This window comes from Chinchilla lanigera, unplaced genomic scaffold (genome assembly GCF_000276665.1).
Source record: "Chinchilla lanigera isolate Chin_1 unplaced genomic scaffold, ChiLan1.0 scaffold00017, whole genome shotgun sequence".
NCBI classification, from domain to species: domain Eukaryota; kingdom Metazoa; phylum Chordata; class Mammalia; order Rodentia; family Chinchillidae; genus Chinchilla; species Chinchilla lanigera.
Window position 1 is genome coordinate 10,943,819 of NW_004955418.1, and position 22,864 is coordinate 10,966,682.

At 38.3% G+C, this 22,864-nt stretch overlaps 1 protein-coding gene across 1 annotated transcript in view; it reads right to left on the reverse strand.

The window, feature by feature from the left end:
* Positions 1–9,225: 9,225 nt before the first annotated feature.
* Positions 9,226–22,864, reverse strand: part of Pam (peptidylglycine alpha-amidating monooxygenase) — a gene marked incomplete at its 5' end in the record, with an annotated part of 154,625 nt that continues 140,986 nt past the window's right edge. Inside the window, 5 exon segments of the mRNA XM_013512971.1 lie at positions 9,226–10,059; positions 10,790–10,846; positions 13,632–13,835; positions 19,965–20,018; positions 22,705–22,804. Coding sequence (XP_013368425.1) covers positions 9,878–10,059; positions 10,790–10,846; positions 13,632–13,835; positions 19,965–20,018; positions 22,705–22,804 — 597 coding nt within the window.

The following is a 22,864-nucleotide window of genomic DNA, read 5'->3' on the forward strand; positions in this document are numbered from 1 at the left end:
CCTAAGAGGAAGCTGATCTTATCCAAACATCTTGTATGTGCCCAAGTATCTTAAAAGTAATCCCATTTACTCCTCGCCATGGGTAAGCACAGAAATAATTATGTGATACATGTGAGGGAAGGTTTCTTAAAAGCTTCAGGAAAAAATTTCCTCACACCTAACAGAGGGAGCTGCAAGCCTGGTGGATAAACTTTTGGCAAATCCATTGTAATTTTTGAGAAATAAAATAAAAACACACTGATGTTCTTGTGTTTCTGAGTCCTTTGTTGCAACAGGAGGTGGGGGAGATACAGAAATGTACAGAGCAAAAACGCCCCTTTCTTTAAGTTTTCATGGAATCTGCCAGAGACGTCTTTCATACTACACAGAAAGGATGTTCTAGAGAATGAAGTCAACATGGAGGAAATCAGAAAGTTGAGATAAAGACTGAGAGACAGGTGACGTGATAGAGCGACAAAGATGCTCACACACAGATCCCTGATGTTATATTATGTTTCTAGAGTTTTTAAATCTGGAAATTTTGAGGTGATGTGCCACTAAATTTCCCTCTTTTAAAAACTCCATGTTATCCTAGTGAGTTTTGATAGGAAAAGTCTTTTCTAGACAGCTGAAAAACTCTCTAGAGACTGAGTGGCCAGTAAGCGCATGGCCATTTGAGAACAAATTTGAATAATCTCAGCTTGGAGGGAAAAGGATGAGGAGAGGTGGGTTGGGGTTGGATGGCCAGGTAAGATGGGCGGGAGAAGTAAGCAGGCCTCTGGGAAGAGGAGTATCATTGGTACTCACCTCTATTTTGGGGACTGAAACAAAAGTTCAGAACACTAGTTATATTCTTAAATATTTCGATGAATATTATTACTGTCAAGAAATATATCAAACTGGACTTCATCAAAATTAGAAACTTTCCTTGAAAGACATCACCAAGAGAAAGAATAGATATCCCACAAACTGGGAGAAAATATTTATAAATAAAATATCTGATAGGCAGTTTTGATACAACATTTATAAAAAAACAAAGCAACCTATTTCCAAGAATTTGAACTAACTTGAGCTTTTATTACAGATACACTTAGTTGTTTTTTTGTCCTGTTTGATAAAGAAAGCAAAGCTGTCTTGGTTACTTTTCTCTCGTTGCTGAGACAAAATACTTCACACCCAAAATTAAGGAAGGGAAGGATTTATTTAGCTTACAGTTTGTGGAAGTTTCAGCCCATACTTGGCTGGCTCCAAGGCAGAGTGGCAACAGTTCATGGTGGCAGAAGACAGCAAAGGCACCAAGAGCACAAGGGAGGAGTGGCAAAGAAGAGCAAGCCTCTTTCCTCCCTTATATTGTAGGGAGGTTTCCCTCCACCTGGGTGGTGTGTAGCACTCACATAACCTACATGCTCTCCTCTTGCACAGGCTCAGGATGAATACAAAGTAAGCACACTGGCTCCCTGCTGAGTCACTTAGTTAAACTTCTAAACTTCTCAAATTGACACAATGAACAACATCCCAGAGCAGTAAGGACATGTCCTTTTCACCCCAAGATGCAGAACTGCTGAGTCACTTAGCCAAGCCACCAGTCTCCCCAAGCTGACACAAGGTATCAACCATAACAAAAGCTTTTTTCATTACTTTTAATAGCAGACATCAGTGTATTAATCTATATGACAAAATCAAGTGTATGAAATGAAGACAAAGGCAAATTTCCTCCTCATGGTCTTGAAACCTGTTTGGGGCACCAAGCTGTCTTTCCAGCCTGTCCACCACTGCTCCCCTACACTAACTGCAGCTTTAGGGAATATGGTCCTTCTGCCAACCTCTTAGCAGGATAAGTTTCTTCCTACATTTTCCTCTCTTTTTCTCAAATGTCACCTTCTTTATGACACCCTACTGCTCTTCAATGATAAGTTTGATAGTGTTTTGTAATTGCTTCTCTTATGCCTCACACTGCAATCATCTGCAGAATTGTTTTTAAGCAAAACTGTGTTTTTAATTTTTTACTTGCACATATTAAAATTTAATATCTGCTGAATGGATTATCTTTCAATTTATTTAATTTTTTTGGTTGGATTACCTAGGTACATATTTCATCACAGATGTGAGAGTTGTGGCTGCAGTTTTAAGAAAATACCATTTCATTTTGAATTGAGAGCAAACAAAGCCCCAGACATCTGACACTCTGAAAGCTTTTTGTGAATTCTGTGCAGTCAGGGTACATAAACTCTGACTTTACAAGTGCCAAAGGTCGAATCAACCAAAAGCGACGTCAGGATGAATGTAACTAGTCAATTCATTTCTCTGGGTCTCACTCTTTAAAATGTATTACCATATGATGAGTAGGGTACTCAGCCAGGGATTACGTTTTAATCTTTAATAAGGGGGAATATAAGAGATAAAATACAAATTCCAGCAGAAATACAATATTGTGGTTTTTTTAGAAGTTAGGGTTTTCTTTTTTGCTTTTAGTTATTTAGAAATGTTTGCTACATGACAGTCGTCAGGAATCGCCTTTGAATAGAAGGAAGCACTTCTGGCAAGGTTGGATTGCGTACTTGAGAGTTCTCTTAGAAAACAGAATACAAAAATCCAGTTCCAGTCTCCCGTTAAAAAAAAAAAAAGTGTGCGTATGTGCGCATGCGCGCGGGCTAACAGCACTCCGGATTTCAAAGTTTAAAAGGAAGTCTCTTGACCTCTCATGTGGACCGTCTATGGGGAGGGAACACAAGCTGTCATTCTATGTCCTTGGGGCCATGTTATCAGGAACAGCCCTTACTCAAAACCCCTGGGCTTGCGTGTAAACTAAAATAGCTTAGCACTAACAACTTTGGTCTGCAGAAGTCATGGATAGCAATCAACAAGGGCAGTTGGGATAAGTGCAGCCCACAGGCAGCAGCAGCAGCCTTTTTAAGACTGCTGCAGAGAACAATTCCACAGTAACATAGTGAGACAGCAAAAGCTCTAATAGCACGTGGTGAAATGACACTTAACTATGCTCCCTGCTGCATCTGGAAACCTATTAATTCTGTGCTCAATATTCTCCTTTTGAGGCCTTGGTTTTGCTTGCTTTACAATTCCAGAAGAGGAAAAGATGGGGAGGCCAGCATTTGAAAGGCTGCTAACTGGCTTTTTGCCAGTAAGTACAGACTAGAGAAATTAAGCAGGAAAATAAAAGATTTAATATTTGAGCCATAATTTTAGGGAGCATGTCACATTGCTTACAAATAAGATGAAGGGATCATCTCATGCTCCTGAGCAGATGCTTCCAATTTCTTTTAAGGTGGGATAGTTAAGATTCTCATTCACTTGCAGAAGACTGTCAGCTAATAAATGAAAATGAAATGATAGAAAGTCATACTTAGAAGTTGCCTTAAAATAATGAATTCAAGACAGGTATGGTGGCACATACCTGTAGTCTCAGTTATTCAGGAGGTTGAAGCAGGAGGTACATTTGAGCTTCATAAATTCAAGACCAACTTGGGTAACCAGACAGAGCTCTGGCAGATATATATGTGTGTGTGTGTGTGTGTGTGTGTATATATATATATAATATATATCTCAGGAATTGAACTTGGAACTCACAACCTCGCAGTTGCCAGGCAGGGCTGTGCCACTGAGCTATATACCTGGTTGGCAGAAATTACCACTCAATCAAATTTAGAATTATCTATGATGGGGCAAACTGACATTATGCAACTCCTAATAGGAAGCAGCTGAAAGTGGGTGACAACATAATCATGAATCTAATGGTAAGACACAGTAAATCCAGACCGTGAAATGTATTGTAAGACTACTGGTCTGCACTCTTGAAAAAATATTTGTTTTGGAAGAAAAAAAAATAGCAAAGGACTTACTTAAGTTGAAAAGAGACAAAGGAGATATGACAAATAAAAACGCCTTGTGAATCTTAATTAGACCTTGAATCAAAAATCCAAAGCTCCCAAGAGTATTTTGGGGACACTGTGGATTTGGAGATTGGCTACTTATTGAGTGGTAACAAACAATAGTGTTAAATTTCTTGGGTGTGGTAACTGGCTGTGTGGTTACGCTGAAGAATGCCCTAGCTCTCAGGCGATTGTGTGTGTCGGGATTTAGGGTAACGGTTACAATGTTTTTAAGTTTCTGTTTTAGTTCCTTCTGCTGTTTTTATTAAAGTTTTTTCTAGTCTTGTTGAGGTATAAGTGTTATACAAAACTTTCATATAACATAACTCATCTTCAAATGATCAGCAAAAGTAAATACTGCAGTGTATGTATATATGCATGTCTATGAGAAAGAGATAATAAAAATATTGCAAAATATTAACCACTGGTGAATCTAAGACTACCTGAAGAGAATATGGATTTTCATTATAAGAGTCTTCAGGAAGAGAGTAGCTTTGAAATTTTGACCAGTAAAGAGACAGTTGAACACTATTGGCTTGCATGTTCATTTCAGAATAAATGGATTAAGAACAACAAGATTTATTGCTGTACCTTTTTATAACTATGGCAATTATCTATTTTCTTGACTGGGCATTATGTGATTCTATCAACCTCAATGGGATAGAGATAAATCATGGTAAAAAGAAAACATTTTGGCTTCAAATCTCTGTTCCTGATTCTTTGTCTATATTTCTTTTTGTATTCAATATTATTTGTGGAATATATATATATATATATTCTTAATTAGAAATATATATATATTCCACAAATAATATTGAATATATATTATGTATATTCAATGTTATATATATATTATATATATAGTGCAGTTTAAAATAAGAGAGTGAGATTGAGACTCGCAGTGTCACTTCTTAATGTAATATCAAAAATAGATTTTTCAGTAAATCACTTAATAGGAGAAAAGGTTCTAATAGAGCAGGAGTGAGTATCTGCAATTTTTTTCTTCCCTGGAGTCTCCTCTTATTTGACTAGCAACACTGCCACCACCTCTGCTTTCTAAATCCTCCTGTGGTCACCCCCAGGACAGGACTCAGTCTCTGGCTCTATGGAAGCCTGGCTAATCCGGCACCTCAGTTTTGAGATCGGTACATGAATCCAATCAGGACAGGCAGGCAAAGTGCTGGAGCTCTCTAGAAAGAGAAGCTCTCTCTAAGTTACTGCTGCCAGTGCTTAAGCCTAGAGCTCCTGGCCGCTTTACTTTCATTACCACACACGGGAGAGCCCGCATAAAGCAAACCCTACACAGGATGATGAATCTAGGGAGACAGGGAAGCAGAATCCTGTCTGCATCATCTGAGTCTCCACTGTTCAGTTATGTGACTCAATTAGTAATAATACTTTCCTTTGACAAATTATCAATTCCTTATTACTATGTTCATCATTATTAGTTCTTATCACTAAGAATTGTTCTCTGATCTATTTGAATTGAGTTGGAATTTATCACTAAAAAAGCCCAAAAAGTACAATTACATATAAAATTAGAAAATCTAGAACTTGAGATTTCAGACCTTTCTAACTCCAAACCAGTGCTCTTTCCAAATTCAACATTACCTGCGATTGGGACACACTATTGAATTAACACTATCTCCTTTCTAAAAGTAGCAGCGAGTTGTAGGGACCATTACGCTTGTGAGGTTCTAGCCAAACACCACTTTACAATGTCTTATGGTGATACAGAACAAATTAATTGCTAAGCAAGCAAAGCAGAAGCTCACAACTACAGTAAGTTTTTTGGTCAGGAGGAATCTGGTGAACATTATTAGGCAATGGAAGAGGAGAGTAGAACCAGGATCAAAAAGGATTTAACTTACCTTCTGTTTGCCATGCAGAATTTTTGAAAGGTCTGGAGAATTAAGTTGTGTACTAGATGAAATAAACCAGTGTTCTCAATGTATTCATTTTAAGAGCTTTCATAGGGTAAAATGTATTTTCGTTCAGAAATGGAAAGAACTTTACAGTCTGGCTTGTTTTTCTGAAACCCTTATTTTGTATATTTCAACATGAGCACTTTATTATCAGGTATTCATTGGTAAATATCTTCCCTATGATAGTAAAGTGTGTTCTAAATTTTGAATCACAGAAATTACATGTCCTTGTTTCATGCCTCTTCTTTGTATATGTGATTGACTGGCATCTTTGTGCTTTGACGCTTTGAAAATTTTATGGCTGAAAAGGGGAGTCACATTTATTATCACCAACCTATACTCTAGGATGAATATGTTCCCTTAATTAAATCACAATACTAGAAAATGCACAAAATTAGGTCTACTTTTGCCTGTAAATGTGATGCAAAATTTTTGAAAAGTAAACGTAGTGTGGGGTATTTTTGAAAACATAACTTGTATTTGTTTTGAATATTTTTAAGAGATTCTCAGGAGGTCCCTAGTGCCCTTCCATGCACCCAAGTTATTTTATCCAGTGGAATAATCAGTGTGGGATGACCAAAGGGAGAAGCCGCTACGTTCTGGTCATATAGTAAACGGGCATCTGGTGGTTAATTTTAGTTTTGTTTCGTGATTTGTGGTCTGAGTCTGAGGAACTGGGGTAGATGACTTCTCAATCTATCGCTCTACAGAGACCACATATTGAGGATATGGCTTTGTTTGCCTAATACTGTTTGCAGACTCAGCTACTCTTTGTAGGATTGTGTTTCTAGGGAACAAGACCATTCGAATCACCAGTGGTCCTTCTTAAAAAATGCAGGGCCCTATCCATGTAGTCAGTCAAAAACTCTGGGAATGGGACCTGGTTGGCTCTCTTAAAACAAGAACTCACAGTTGATTCTCAGCTATAGTGAAGATTGAGAAGTTTTGTTACAGGTCAACTTTGACCTGAAGTACTGTGGTGATTATTAGATATAAACTCTAATACAAGTCTGTGACTTCATTGCCATTGTCCTTTTTAATTTACAGAACACCTGGGTGAATGTTGACAGCTGTGTAGAAATTTTTAAAAGAATATACTGATTTAATAAATAAGAAAGAAGCTTCAAACAAAAGATTTTATGCATATGATAATTTAACCAGTTCAGTGAATGATAAAGTTATTCTTTAAAATTTCTTCAAATTATATTCTCTGGATAATTTAATATAAAACTGAATGTACGGCTGTTTTCCTTTACATTTTTAATAAGTCAATGATGCACATTTTAAGTACCCAGTTTAACTAACTGAGCAATTAAGGCATTCAGCTCTTAGGACTTAGTCATATCAGTCACGTTAAATGCTACTTCCCTTTCCCAAATACCTATAAACTATGTGAAAAAATATTACCATGTATTTATCAGACTTTATAGAGTAGAACAGCCTTTTTCAGAGACAATGGCTTCTAATTCCAGCTGTACACTAGAATCACCTGGAAAAACTGAAAGACAGGATGTATACCTGTCTTATACTACCAACTAATGTAAATCAAGACTGCTTTTAAGAAAGACCAACATCTTTTTCTTAAATTCCCCAAGTGATTCTACTACAAGTCAGGGCTGAGAGCCATTCCTGTAGGCCTCTCCCCAGGTTATACAATGTCTGACTCAATACATGACGTTGAGCTAAGAACGTCACGATAATCAGTGGTTAAGACTGCCTGAAGTCAATTTAGGTCACCTATTTCTAGCCTACCACCTTTAATGAAGCCAGATGAATAGCAGAAGGACAGGAGTGTAATGTCCTAGCAGACTTTCTTTTTCCAAGTCTCCCCTCTCATAACGTGGTGTGCTTACGTTAAAAGACATGCAAGAACAGGCCTGTAAAATGCAACTGTCTTCTCCAGGTCTATTGTTGAGGACTTTAATTACACAACATGGTGCTATGTTTTAGAAGACACTTGAGAGCTAATTTTTCTGACCTCAATATTAGAAATTCTAAAACTTTAATACACTCAGGAGTTATGTAAAGAATAAAGATTTACTTAATGAGCTAATAGTCTCAAGCTAAGCTTGTTCTGCATGAGCAGTTGTAAGAGGAATCACTTTTATATCAACATTTTATGTTTGTTTTCTCATTTTATTTCTTGCTTTTTGATATTTTGGCACTTTGATAGCTTTCCTCACCTATGAAGTCACTGTAAAACTGTAAAGGAACAAGATTTAAATGTATATATCATTAAGAATAAGTGTAGCTAATGGAGACAATGATCAACTCTGCACTACAAAACATGATTGTAGTGTAGGTCAATGAATTTTCTCAATGTAAGAAAACTTGAAAAGCATCAAAGCCAAAGAAAAAACACACTGCACCGGACTAATTTTGATATTGAAATAAAAATTTATAAGATAGAATGAATACGCAGGCACATGTCAGAAGAGTGCTACTGTGAGTCTTAATTTACCACTGGTTTGCTGAAAGGAGCATAAAGAAATGGTCAGAGGAAGGAAAAAAAAATTTTTTTTTTTTCCGGTACTGGGAATCAAACTCATGACCTTGCACTTGCCAGGCAGGTGCTGTGCCGCTGAGCTAAACCCCAGCCCCCTAAAAAAAAAAAAAATTAATTGGAGAAAAAACACAGGAATAAAAAAGTGAAGCTTTTGCCTGGGGGTGATTCCTAAATTAAGCTTTAACAAGAGTGTGAAGTAAGCATATAGAAAGTGATACGATTTCAGATCATCTTTGGTAACAAGTATGTGGGAAAAGTTTATATTAAATTAGATTTAAAAATAACATAGCTAGAAGATATTCTGATGTACTTTTTCTATAAAGTACTATGCATTGCTTTCATGATCAATCAATGCAATCTCCACTATTCCAACTACTAAGGAAGCTGTAATGCAAATACTCACTCTGACAACAGGGTTCTAGAGTCCAATCATTTCAAAATGGAAAACAATCAACTTTTCATGAAATTGCACTGATGGATTATGAAAAAGGTGTTCTAAAAGTAATCTGTAGTCAATTTTGGATACTGCCACTGCATCAGATAGATACATAAAAATTTGGGTGAAGTTATTCTTTAAAGGGAAACTATTCATTGTAATCTACACTGATAGATTAATTTACATATGTAATTTAAGACCCAGTTTTCCTCTTAGCTAGGATCATATTTATTAAAGTATTTATTCTCTGACTGAAACACGACAGGCAAAAATCCTCCATGAATTTTCAAAGAAAGCCTGCCTTTCTACATGTGCATGGGCTCTTAAATTCGCTTTTAATTTACGTTAGCTACATAAAACTTCTAAATTTTATACAGTACCACATATTTCTTTTGGTTGAAGACACTGAGCATATCTGTGGTTCGTGTAATGTTTACAAAAGTTGTATACAAACCCTGAAAATATGCAGAAGTTGCAAAAAACACTGACAGCTAATGCTCTGAAAACACTTTATTACACAAATTACATTCAGATTCTGAAAATAGTGTTCTAACAGTGTAACCATCTAAAAATAAGACATCCCAGAAACACACCAACTGAAAAGGAAATTTAAAAAGAATTTAAATAGAGACTTTTTTCTTTCTCATTGCAATATAATGTTAGTGATTTTAAAAAAATAGGAGATTTAGCAGCTTTGTCGTCGTGTAGCACAAAGTTTCTCTTTACTGCCACAGGCTTAGAATGCTGAACAGGAAAGGCACCAAAGAAAGACACTGGCAATGGGAGTGCTACTGGGAAAATACTGTGTTCAAGCAGAGAATATGGAGTTATTTACATCCACAAAAAAGTCTCAAAAATGGAAAGGAGCAAACCTTCCATCGTTACATTAGTACTAGGATGGAAGAGGAGGATGGTTTCTCTACTCTATGTTTGCGTAAAGACAATGGCACTGTTATGGATTTTTAGGAAATTCCTTAACTAGAAACAGAAGCCGACTTAACCAAAACAAAGTAAATAAAATGTGTACTGCCCCACACAGACTAGTACAGCTTACAATTAAATGCACAAAGCTTTAAACGTGCTGAAGGGAAAGGAATCTGGCATTCTGGAGAAATCTCACTCCAACTCAATCAAAGCTCGGTTTTCAGGAGGCTGAAGGCGCCGGTGTGGGCAGAGGTGCCGAATACTCCTCTTCGGATTCACTTCCATCATCCTCATCTTTCTCGTGGTCACTGCCCTCAGTGCTAAGGCGATCAAATCCTTTGCGACTGTAGCGCTTGTGGCTTGCAAAGAAATTGCCAAGGTTTAAGCCTCCACTTCCCTTTCCTGCAGAAAGCAAACCACAGAAAAATGAAGTTTACACAACTGAGTCTCAGTTTCCTTGTGAATTTGTAAGTAGTCACAAGGTGGGGCTGGGAAATGGTAGATAAAATAAAGCATGACAGAGACTTATTCTACAGACTGATGGGTATTACTCCACAGATGTATGGAAAGTAAAGCACAAATATACCCTCCCTTTCCTCAAGACTATGTCCCTCTCCCCCACAGGACTCGTTATTTTACTGATGTATCTTTAGCACTTTCTGCAGTGCTGGGGATGGAACCCAGTAAGGGTTATGTGTTTCTGCAGGGATGTTTCAGATTTACTTTTCACCTCGGCTCGCCCTGGCTCTCTGAAATTGGCATCCCTGCAGCAGCTCTTCACTTCAGTGACCTATGCAAAGATCATCTTCACTGTGACAAGCCCTGACACGCTGACAGCACTGACAGAAAATGTACGGAAGACAAACGAATGCAGATAAGAGGCAGGGGAAGAGAACTGGGTAACACAGAATGGCAGGGTGGAAAAAATAAAGCCGGGAAATTTGCTGCCAGAGCCACATGTTTGATTTAGTTTATGGTTTGCATTCTGCATTTACACTGGGGGGATGCTGTATTGCAACCCAGGTGTTTCATTTTCAGAGGCAAAATACGAAATGTCTCCTTGCTCTTTAAAAGGCATGAGCTTGTTGACTTTGAGCCAAATATGAAGAATTCGAAAAGGTCACAGGCATACCTCTAAATCTTCCCAGCACTCGTCCTGAGCTTGCCTCGAGTTTGTGTTCAGAATCTGCTTAAAAAAAAAAAGTGAAAGACAAATTTGAAAATAAGTCCTAATCACCCTTTTCCATCCATGGACTCAACTTTCAACATAAAATCAAGGGTTCCTAAATGATGAAGGAGGCTTGGCTCTGGTCTACATGCAATTCTAAGGAAAAATAAGGCAATATGGTATTGAAAGCAAGCAGGGCCTGAGACGTGTATAGACTGACATGTGTATAATGACTTCACTCCTGCCTCCGTCTCTTATTACGCAGTCTTGAAAAATTCCCTGAGCCTTGTCTTCTCTGTGGAAAGAGGGGCCAATGACAATATCTATCCCTGCATGTGATATGCTTAGGGCAGTGCCTGGTACATACACAGTAAATGCTTGATAAATTTTAGTTATTCGCGTTAGGACAGTATTCATAGTGTGTGAAAATTTGGAAACTCTGCTTACTACAGTTTAGGAATGCCTGTGTTGGCTCCACTCTATCAAGAACAGTATGCACCCTGCTTGAAGCAGCCCTGGGTCCATGCACATCATTCCCGTTTACAATATGAAATCCTGAGTGTTTTCCAAGTGCACACGGGGACCTGAAAGCTCCCCACAGGGCTCCCATGTTTGCAAAGTATCATCCCTCTTGTGGGGAGACAGCCCTCCTGCAGGACTCCCTTTCTCCTGGACGGACATTTCCCTGTACTTTTTCTTTGCTTCCATCACTCTCAAGGGCTAATGTGAGGGCAGCCGGGCTCAGAGTGCTCCTGTTAAGTCTCTCACCACAAGAGGAGGCAGTGTCCTGGAGACAGTTACTAGGCAGTAGCAGGGGAGAGAGAGAAGAGGAGATGTGGAGTGAAATAGGCAAGCAGGAAGAAAGAGTGGTGACTGCCAGGAAGCCAACAATCACAGTCAGTTCTGCAAGGATAGAAACAGCTCCTGGCTGAGTTGTGTCCACCCCCTCAGGTCTGGCTCAGGGTCTGCCGTGGGACATGGGTGTAAGACACGCAAGCGTGTGCCAGAACAGTGAATCCTTTCGAAGGGTTTCTAAAAACCTATGCAGATAAAACTTCTCGAGAACCAATGTGAAACCAGAGTGAGAGGCTGCTGATCTACTTTTAGAATTCAATGCAATAAACTGCCCCCAAAGCAGTTTTTCCTAACTAAAACATGAATGAAAATACTGATATCATGTTGTCTGATCTTCCCAACAGATTCCTGCAAAGTGAGCACTACCCAACAGTGCGTGTCACCCTCTCTTCCAGTTTGCGATGGGTATCAAGCTTGCCATCTGTCCCCAACCCCAGTGTGCTCCTAATATTCTGTGTATTTATTGCCACACATACCAATCTCCATCTTAACTTTGATAGGTCATCTTTTATGGGTCTTCTATTCTGTGAACTCCATTTGTTTATTCATTCCTTCTTTCAGCAACTATTTATTGAATCCCAAGTGCCAAGGATTTTTATTTGTGCTAGGGACGTATCAGTAAACAATGCATGCAGGATCCTTGCTCTCTTGAAACTTCTAACTCCATGGAGATAATAACTATTTTTAATCACCTCTATTTTTATGACAGTTCCAGAGCCATACCAGTGGCTCAATGTCAGTCCTTTCTGAGAGGAGTTAACTATAGTTTTGCAAAGATGTATGGCTCGATGAGCAGCAAAAGAAAGTTCAAGGAAAAATTCCCTTTCACAACTTATTAAATTGAGTTCTCTGTTTTGTTTTTGTGTATTTTTCAGTGTCATGGTCTTGCCATGGGCACTGAATCCCTGCCACAGCTGCCTAGATCTGAAACAGGACCAGATGCTGATTCTTGATCAAATGCTGCCTCCCATGCCATCCTTAGATTCCTTCCTGGGCGCAGCTGTAGACTCTTGCCTGAGGACCTGGGGAAGTAGCAGAGGGACTGCTACTGAGGGTGGGAAACAGGGTGGGCTCAACTGTTTATTTATTTGGATTGTCTTGAAAGAAACTCAGCTCTTGTGCCCTAGATTGTGACAATAATGTTATAAAATACTAACTCCAACACTGCACCATGCCTTGCTCAGTTATGAAAAGCTGATGGCCGAAATTTTAGTGATTCAGAAACTACCAAGTGATTTATTATAGAAAAAGGTGGTCTCTTGCGAAAAGCTGAGGTTTGAGACAAGTATCTCTTATGACTCAATAACCAGTGAATACTCATCACAGTCACCAGTGGAACTGAGTACTTACTAGGTGCCAGGTATTTTGGTAAATGCCTTATGTATATTATCCCATTTGATATTTGTACAACCTTGTGAAGTGCGTATTTTATTTCCATTTTATCCACGAGAAAACTGATTTAGGGAGAATAAGTAACTTGCCCAATGTCATGCAGCCAGGAACTACAGCCAGTCTGATGGGGAAAAATTTCACCTCAAAACAACTGACTCAAGTACTCTGAGGGACAGGCCTATTAGTAACAGCAGGAATATCCTTCTTCTCCCTGGTCCATTCCTTAATTTATACTGGTTCCATTATCTACACAGTCTTATATGAAGATATTAACTTATGCCAATTAAGTTACACTTACGCCAACTGCTAATAGGCAATGTTAAACTTCTACTATAATTTAACTATCTAAATCTCAGATGCTCCAGACATTTTCCCTATTGTGATATTAATTATAGACAATATGTAAAACACAGAAAATAATGTCAAAAAAGGTAGGGTCAGTAAAAACAAATAAAACAATAAAGACACAGAAAAAAAATCACAACCAAACTCCTGAGGATAATCAGGCCAAACATTTTTCAAAGGCAGGTCCCAAGTTCAAGGGGCTCATTTTACTTGCCTCCAAAGGCCCTTGATTTTTTCCACCGAATAAATATGGCAATGGCCAGCAGGACAACCACCGGGATAACCAGAAGGGTTGTAATGAGAACAACGGGCACTCCCGAGCCCGGCTCTTTGATGAGTTTTTGTTTCTCTTGTATCTTCTGCAATTCTGAGGAGGTGGGTTTGTTCTCCATTTTGGTTTCAACAATTGCCTCGGCTTCTTCAGGGAAAGAAGAGTTCACAATATTCAACTGACTCAAAGATTCCCAAACCCTCTCACCCGCCCCTGCCCAGGCAAAGCAATATTTGTCCACAAAGAACTTGCTGAGTCTAGTGGATGTGGGCTTTATGTTTCAATGTCTGCATCTGACAAGCTGGCTGCAGATACAGTGATTAGTCGTTTCCACTGAATTATCTTTTTACCTTCAAAATGGCTTTCACTGGTCCTACCTTTAATTCCCTCTTTAGCTATAACTACAACTCCACAAAATATACATCCTTTCACATTTTTCCAGAGTTAAACTCACAGGCAAAAATGTATGGGGGAAAAATTTGGTGTGCATACTGGGGTCAAACCTAAGCTCCAATAGCATTTCTTCTGTGTACTAGCTGTATAACTTTGGGCAAGTTACTTAAAATATCTGGGACTTAATAATTCATTTGTAAAACCCTGATAATAATGTTTTCTCCATAAAAATGCTGTATGTAAATGTGTGTTAGAAAGAAGGAGTTTAATAAGTATTTGTTTCCTTATAAATTTGGCTTATGAAAGTCTTTTGTTTTTAATGAATTTTTGATAATTTACATGTGTAGTTAAACACACTAGTTGTTGGATTACAAAGAGAAAAAAGAATTATAGTCCAGTGTCTCTCACATAGCTCTCAGCAAAATGTAATTACACAAAAATGCAGCATATATCCTTTTACTGGTGATAGAAGTAACTCATACAATATTCTGTTACATTGGGAAGTACTGCGTAGGTATCAGGCCTAAAGTACTATTCAAGAAGCTGATGTAATAAAACTATACAAGCTACTTCAAGGATCTTAATAGCTATTAGTCTGAAAATGAGATTGGCCTTGAGACATTCTTGCCCCTAAGAAGCACATGTATTTGTACAGAAACCACAATGTGAAAAGGATGATAACAAAAAATTGTCCAGGCTAAAGGTTATAACCATGTTAGCCACAAGACTTCACAAGATCTCTGAAATTTCAATTTCTTGGCATAGCCTTCCACCCTAAAATATAGAGGGCATGGTAAGCTCTTGTTATGGCTTGTATCTAGATGTTCCCCCAAAGCCTCATACACTCATAGATGGCTGCATCTAGGGTGTGTGATACTGGGAGTGAGGCGTGTGGTACTAAATCACTCCACTAACTGGGTTTAGCATAGTTCTAGGCATGGATAATGGAGGCCCCACTGTGAGTGCGGGTAGTACCAAGCAATAGGCTTATAACTTGGATGCAAAGTAAAGATAGAGAGGAAGGCAGGCTGGCTGCTGTTGCTGCTGCCTCCTGCCTGCCCTGCCATGTCATGGACTATTTCTCCTCTGAGATACCTCTCTGTCATACTACCCTGCCTTAGAGCAAGCTGACTATGGACTGAACCCTCTACAATCTGTAAGCTGAAATAAAACTTTACTCCTTCATCCCTGGGGGTCAGGTGTTTTGTCTCAGCAATGAAAAAGTAACTAAGACAAGTCTCATGAAGATTCTGCCAAAAGGGCAAGGCTGGATGGTATAACACATTCTGGAAAACCTGTGGTTGATGTTCAGTATGCTTAGTTTAATCATTATGTCTTCTTCCACGGAAATGTTTATCAAATTAGTTAAGACACTGTAAATACTATTTTTGGTACAAACAATTGGCAGGTAGAATGTGTGGTTTCAGTATTCTGAACTAGACTCCATCCCAGTCTTGATTCATCTGTTGAGCATTCATGCTGTCAGGTATTGCTTTCCTTTAATCTTCATACCAAAACTACGAACAGGTACTATTATCATTAGCATTTTGCAGATGGCCTCAAAGTTCTGATATCCTTCCTGTTCTATAGAAAAGAGGAGATCATGATATTTTTAAATCCATTCCCACAGCTTTAAAAATCTGCTGGGGAAGGATGGAAAAGGATTGGCTTGCAGACTAAAGATTGCTCAAATTTAACCTAAGTCTCAGTTTCTAAAAGGAGTATAAATGTGATTCCTGGTCTTTCTAACCATTATTTTATCTTTTTCTTTGTTACTATAGAAGAGGTACACAAAATGCTCCATATTTACACTTATTCATGTTTAAGGAGACAGAAACAATGAAACAGGTCATAGAATTCAAAAAACACAACCTAGACATGTAGCTTGATATTCAAGAACTGCTGCTTTTGGAAGAACTCTGCTTCTATTCAAAGGTAAATATTACTAAGCAATTACCTACTATGTTTTACCAGGCATTTCATGGGGTTATTTGTACCTAATGCAATGGTTGTGCTAGTTCAGCTGGTTTCTTTGATACGGCAGAGTTTGGATTGAGCTCTCTTGAGCAGAAAGAACTGTAGGTGCTATAGGTGACAGACTAAAAGAATCAGGTTAACACTCATAGAAAGTGTGATGTGAGAAACGAACTTGCTAAGATATACACCCACTTTAGAAATTCTTGCATTCCACACCACTTCTTATACTATGAGGGTCATGTACTAAAAATACTTGAACATTCTAACTTTTGGAACAAACTGAAGTATGTTTAAGATTTAAAGATGCTCTTTATTTGTTTAAAAGTAGGCTAAAACAAGACTTCTTATTCTTCAAAAACCAATATTGCTGCTTTTTCAGGGTCTTTTATAGGTGGAGTAAAAAAGCTTAAAACAATAGTTATCATTTAAGAATCTAAGAATTCTACTCAAAACATAAATGACTCAAATCACACCACTTTCGGTCTGTATCCTAAATTCTTTTATTAAAAAATCTCATTAATGTGGAGTATTCCTGATGAATGAGGGGTGGAGGCACTCTACCATTACCCAGCACATGGGGTTTCTCCGAGGTTAAAGGGGACTGAACATGCTAGTTTTCTATCATATGAGATGACCAGACGAATTTTATTTAGAACAAAAATGTCTTAAAATCTGACACTATTATAAGCTCTTATAGCATCTCTACAGATATCTGGAAATAAACGTGATTTTGACAAGCTGATGTATGAAAAGGCTTCTTTTTCTTTAAAGCAATGTATTTAGACTTTTTTTTTTTTTCTTGCCGATACCGGGAATCAAACTCATGACCTCATGCTTGGCAGGCAGGCACTGTGCTGCTGAGTTAAATCTCCAACCCCTAAAGCAATGTATTTAGAAAGAGAGGCTAGCTGCATCCCTGTGTGACTGCACACATATAAGACTGTTTATATCTCTCTGAAGGAACTGGAATAACTGGGATCAGCGAGGACAGTCATTCTTGTACATCAACACAGCAATCACTACCCACTTCATCACAGACACAGCTGAAGGTAGAGAGGGTTTTAGATGGCATGCTATGAGTAACAGTTTGGAAGACATGGAAAATATGCATGACACACGAGCTCATTCTTTGTCTTGTAATGCAGCGTGCTTCTCTATAATGTGTTGCTCTCCATAAGCCTAAGAAGCTCATTATACCAGGGAGTTTTTGTTTTAATTTTCTTGAAACTGATTCACAATCATAACTTTTTTATTTGGAGATGGAGTATATGGAAGCTCTGCTTTTGGTGGGATAGCTGCTTTATCTCTAGTAGCTTATTCGAAAATTTAAATCCCTTTCCTAAGTTTAATATTTTATAAGACCAAATTCTTTTATTTCTGCAAATCTCTTAGGACCAGGGCCTCAAAACCCTGTGATTATTGATCAGTGATGGGACCATTCACAAGAGAAATAAGTGTCACCAGAGGCAGATTTTAAATGAACATGCATCCTAGGGCCATTAGATCTGGTATGGGGTTCCTCCCTCTCTGTTTTAAGGGTTAGTTTAAATTAAGCTTCATAGGGCTGGCGATATAGCTCAGCAGCTCAAGAGCCTGACTAGCAAGCGCAAGGTCATGAGTTCAATTCCCAGTATGCCCCCAAAATGAACTAAGCTTCACAATTTTGATAAAAGATAAGATCCAGAAATCCATATAATTTAGAACATAATCTTACAAAAAAGATTTAATGTGCTGTAAAGGCTCATAGAAGAATAGAGTGACTTCATTTGAGTTGGAGTATTCCTACTAAAACTGGCCTATTATGGGAAGACAATTCAATAAAATTTATTATCAGAATGGCTGGGTTTGAACACAAAAAAGGAAGGTTTTCTGGCCAAATGGACTCAGTGATGAGCACTGAGAAAAGAGTAAGTGGCCCTCAGGAGAGCATTATTCATCCTCCACTGACCAGCCAGGATGAGGTCAGTACGGTTGGGGTGTTCTCAATCAAGAATTTTTTGGTGGGATCTATGTAAGCAGAAATAATTTGAGGCCATTTTGAGATCCTAGAGATCTCAGAGTAAAGCACAACCATTTCCAACCTGTACTTCCTGGAAGAATTTACAGTGAATGAACTGGCAGGCTCTACTTCTCCTCAGGAGTACTGCAGTCATGCCTAAGAGTACAGTGTTCCACAGCAAACAAATGGAAAACCTGGTACTAAGATGGGCATATGGTTCAAATCCATAAGCCCAGGACTCTGGGAGACTGAGGCAGGAGGATGGCAAGTTCTAGCTCAGTCTGGATAATTCAATGACTAGGTGAAATCCTGTCTCGAAATTTTTACAAAAAAGGTTTTTAAAAAGCTGAGGAAAAGTCCCAGCACTTGGGAGGCTGAGGCAGGAGGATCATTGCAAGTTTGAGGCCAGCCTGGGCTACCAAGTAAACTCAAGGCCAGCCTGAACTACAGAGCAAGACCCTGTCTTTAAAAAAAGATAAAGATATAGCTCAGTGTGAAGACCCTGGTTCCAACCTCTAGGACCTCAAAAACAAACAAAAAACAAATAAAACAGGTGGCTCTAATACCTAATATCTAAGTAATAATTTGGATTTCCGATTTTTTCATATATAAGATGGGGATAATAGTGCCTAACACATGGTTGGTGTAAAGATTAAATGTGAAAATTTTTGTATAGCCCATTGTCTGAGCTATGCAGGTGACAGGCATTATTAACAATACCTTTTCCAACATCTTTTTTTCAGGGCAAACATAGCTTATTGATAATTCTACATGTAGCAATGATAGAAAACTAGAAGATCTGGAATCTTCTTTAGTATAGGAGTGTGATATGAATGACGGTAGTGTCACACAGGTAGAATCTCTACAAATGCCAAACAGTTAGTATTCATTTCTGTTACAGTATTATCTTACCCCTTTCAACCTTGAGCCGACTATATTTTCTTATTTGCCTACATTAAATACCTAAACTCTCTCTTGCTTCTTTTCATCTCTGTTCAACCTGCTTTCATAAGAAAGGAAAACAAATAAGCCTAGGGTTAAGTTTAAATATCTGGGTAAATCACTAGTAAAACAACTAATAATGGATTTGCTTTGTTACTTACATATTAGGAATACTTAACAAGAAACACAGTGAGCTCCTAACTATAAGTGACTTGTCAATACCCTGAAGGTAGTAAAACAATGTAGAAATATAAACTGATTCCAGGAAAGGGAGAAAGTAATTGGTCAGGGATACAAATGAACCCACTGGTTGATTACCAGTAGCTAAGTCTCATTTCCTCATTCCTGACTTTGCATCTCAATGATGGACTTATTTGCATATAGGCATATGTACGGGTGTATTACCTCTGTCACATTTTATATAGGCTATAATGTCTTGAGGTTAGAAAGAGTTCCATTTCCCTTAGATGTATTATACTGTCTTTCTTATAGAAGCCCTCAATAAATCTTGGGAGATGAGTGGTACTAGGATAGCAGCTTAGGGAATAGCTAATTTTTTCTACATCCCAATGGCGTTAACTCACCAAAGCCATTTTTCAATCTTTTACATTAAAGTCCATTAAGAAAAGACCTTTCCCATTACATCACACAGCATTTTCCTGCTTGCTTGAGGTTAAATACTTCTAAGAGTGACCGGCTGACTTTTTTCCTCTCTAAATGGGTCTGGCTTACTAGTTATAGATAGATCCTCAATCATATTCCATCCCTTGAAACTGGTGATTTGAGAACCTTACAACTTGAGATCTTACTTCTCAGAAAAAAAAGTGGCAACACACAGGTTTAAAGGCTCAGCATATAGAGAAGTCACGGATGATTTACCAGATTAGATTTTTAGACTGGTAATTCTTTAAGTGGTAGCCAAAAGTCAGAAAATAATTCCATACAAATAGCAAAATCTGACCAACCTTTGATTTCCTGGGCGTCAATGCCAGCCTTTTTAACTGATCGATGTTCCATTTCTGTAACAAAGCGCAGTAAAGAGAAAATCAGAATCCTCACAGAGAACATTTGAGAACCTATCGTTGACATTAGCCTTATTCAATAGAAAGTATTTCCTTTATTTATTTTTTCAAGAGAATAAAAATTTTTAAAAAAACAATAAAAAGGATACAGCCAAAAACTAAAACTATGTCTATCACCATGCACTAAACTGAAGTCAAAATTTATCAAACATCTAAATATTAGAACAGAAACACTAAATCTACTGGAAGAGAAAGTAGGTAGAAATCTTGAAGACCTTGGGATAGGCAGAGAGTTTATGAACAAAAATGAAATTGCAAGGAAATAGTTCAAAGTATTTCCTAGCTCATCAAATGCATCACTGTATTAAGAAATAGTTAAACCCAAACTCCTAGTTAGGGATCAGCTGTATGAATCCTGGATACAATCTGCTGGAGAAAGATGAAATATTTCTAAGAAGTTTATGACAGCATTTCCTTTTAGAGTTTATAATACCATATTGGTTCTGAAATATCAAATAGTTCTGTCTTCACATGGCAGTGTCTTAGACTGACTACCAGTTTTGCCACAGTGACTCACCTGTATTGTAGCTGACATAAGGGTCTTGACTAAATATTAGAATGCAAAAACATGCAAGACACTTGTTTTGTCTCCAATGCCAGTCTTACTGTGTCAGAGATACTGTTTTCCAGACTTATGATGTGGTCGATTATGCAGAGGGTTCTTTAATTTTGAAGTTGTATGCTACAATGCAGTGCTTTCAAAATTACTTGGGAAGACTTTCCAAAATACACACACTATCATTCCTCTTCTTTTCATAGGCTATGTGTATTTTGAAAATCCTCCCCAGGAATGACTCCTAACCCTAGTATGTCAACTTGACTGATTAAAGAACACCCAGGAGATTAAACACACTTCTGGGCATGTGAGTGGCTCATGGAGGCAGGATGGTTGGAAATATACATCCGGTACCTCACTCCTTCCTCTCTGGTGCTGTTCCCCTGCCCTGCTTCCTGGCCACCATGAACTAAGCATCTCTACTCTGTCATGCCCTTCTGCCATGATGTTTCTATCTTGAAGTCAGCCAGCCATGGACTGAATCTCCTGAACCATGAGCCAAATTAAACTTCTTTAAATTGTGGGTATTGAGTATTGCAGCCCAGGGATAAGAAAGTGACTAATGCACCAAGTGATTCAGAAAGGCATCTTTGTTGAGCATCACCCACTGGGATGGTAGAAATGCCTTAGATTGGAATCTTGGTCAGTTCAAGAATCACATTCCTACTGAAAAAGGAAGCTATCTGCTATATTACTGAAGTCTTTTCTACCTTTTAAATTCTTTTTGCTTTTCTAAATATCCCATAGTTAAGTAGTACAGTTGGGTTGGGGATTATCTACCTATCTTTCTTTGGGGGGCCTGCTCACACCTTTAGGATCCTTTTGGAAGCTGTGAGTAGTGAAAGGAACATTTTCAAGGGGTGTAAAGCTACTTCTCTTGTAGAAGAGCCCATAGGCACCTGTGTACACTCTACTGCAGCTGGGTCCTTCTTACCAAATAGTGAGTTATTCAAAAGACCATTCAGACCATTGCAGTTCCAATCTGGGCTCCAGTATCTGTAAATTGTATCTGATTACAGATTTTAGACTCCTGATTTTATGTTTTTATATTATGCTTTCTTCCTTATTATGCTTCTCTTGTTATAGTGAATATTTCTTTCCTACACACTCAATTCTTTTCCTTATCCCCTCTTTCTCTTATTGTTTAGATATAGCCACATTTAAAAAAAAAATCTCTCGATATAGAAGTTTGTGGCCAAGTAATATTTACTTCAATTTTAAAAACTTGTGGCTTTTAACCTAAAGGGGCTAAGTATTACACTTTGTACAGATCAGACATTATATCCAAATTGCAATTAGAAAATTCCAAAACTAGATAGAGCAAATCTGTCCCCAGACAAAATTTTGAGTTACATGAAAATAGAGCAATTCAGTACTTGCAGAGCTAACACCTACATGGAAAGTGCAAAGTGCTTCCTGTTTGGATTAATCGGCGTCTGACACAGATACTGGCATCCCTAGATGCTCAGCAGCTACTGAGAGCTAAAGAGCCACGTGGGGCGTGATGCCTCATGGAAACAATTCTGCTCTCTGCCGTGCCAAAGCCCTCTCTTCCTTCTGGAACTAAGCTGAAATTAACATCGGCTTTTAATGTAACAGACATTACCTCAGGCATCAAGAATTTCCTGTGGAATATCTGTGGAAACAAGGGGATAACTGCCAGAGGAAAAAGAGTGTTTCTCTCCACTTTTTTTTTTGTTTGTTTTGTTTTCTTATGCAGTACTGGGGATTGAACCCAGAGCTTTCACACTGAGCTACATCCCCAGGCCTTTTTACTTATTATTATTATTCAACTTTTACTTTTGAGCTCAAATGTACAATCTTCCTGCCTCAGCTTCCTGAGTAGCTGGGATTATAAGCATGTGCTGCCATACCCAGCTCTCTCCACTTTAAAAAGCTATTTAATCCCTAAGTAGAAACCAAACAGATCTTTTAAGTACTGCCTCAGTCTTTATTTCTTACCTCTCCCATTAAAATAAGAGAAGGAAATGCAAATGTTTCACTTTCACATGTTTTCAAGTAGTAAAACGGAGGGGAAAAGTGGGCAAAGATACTGTTAGAACATACTTTCAGTCAAGGTGAACTTCCACACGGTCTTGCTATGAGCATCTCCGATGTACACAGCTCCGTCTTCAGATGCGACAATATCATGAGGCATGTCAAAGTGCTGCCAAAATAGGAAGGCACACGTTAGGACGGCAAGTCCTCACTGAATCCTTCATGCAAA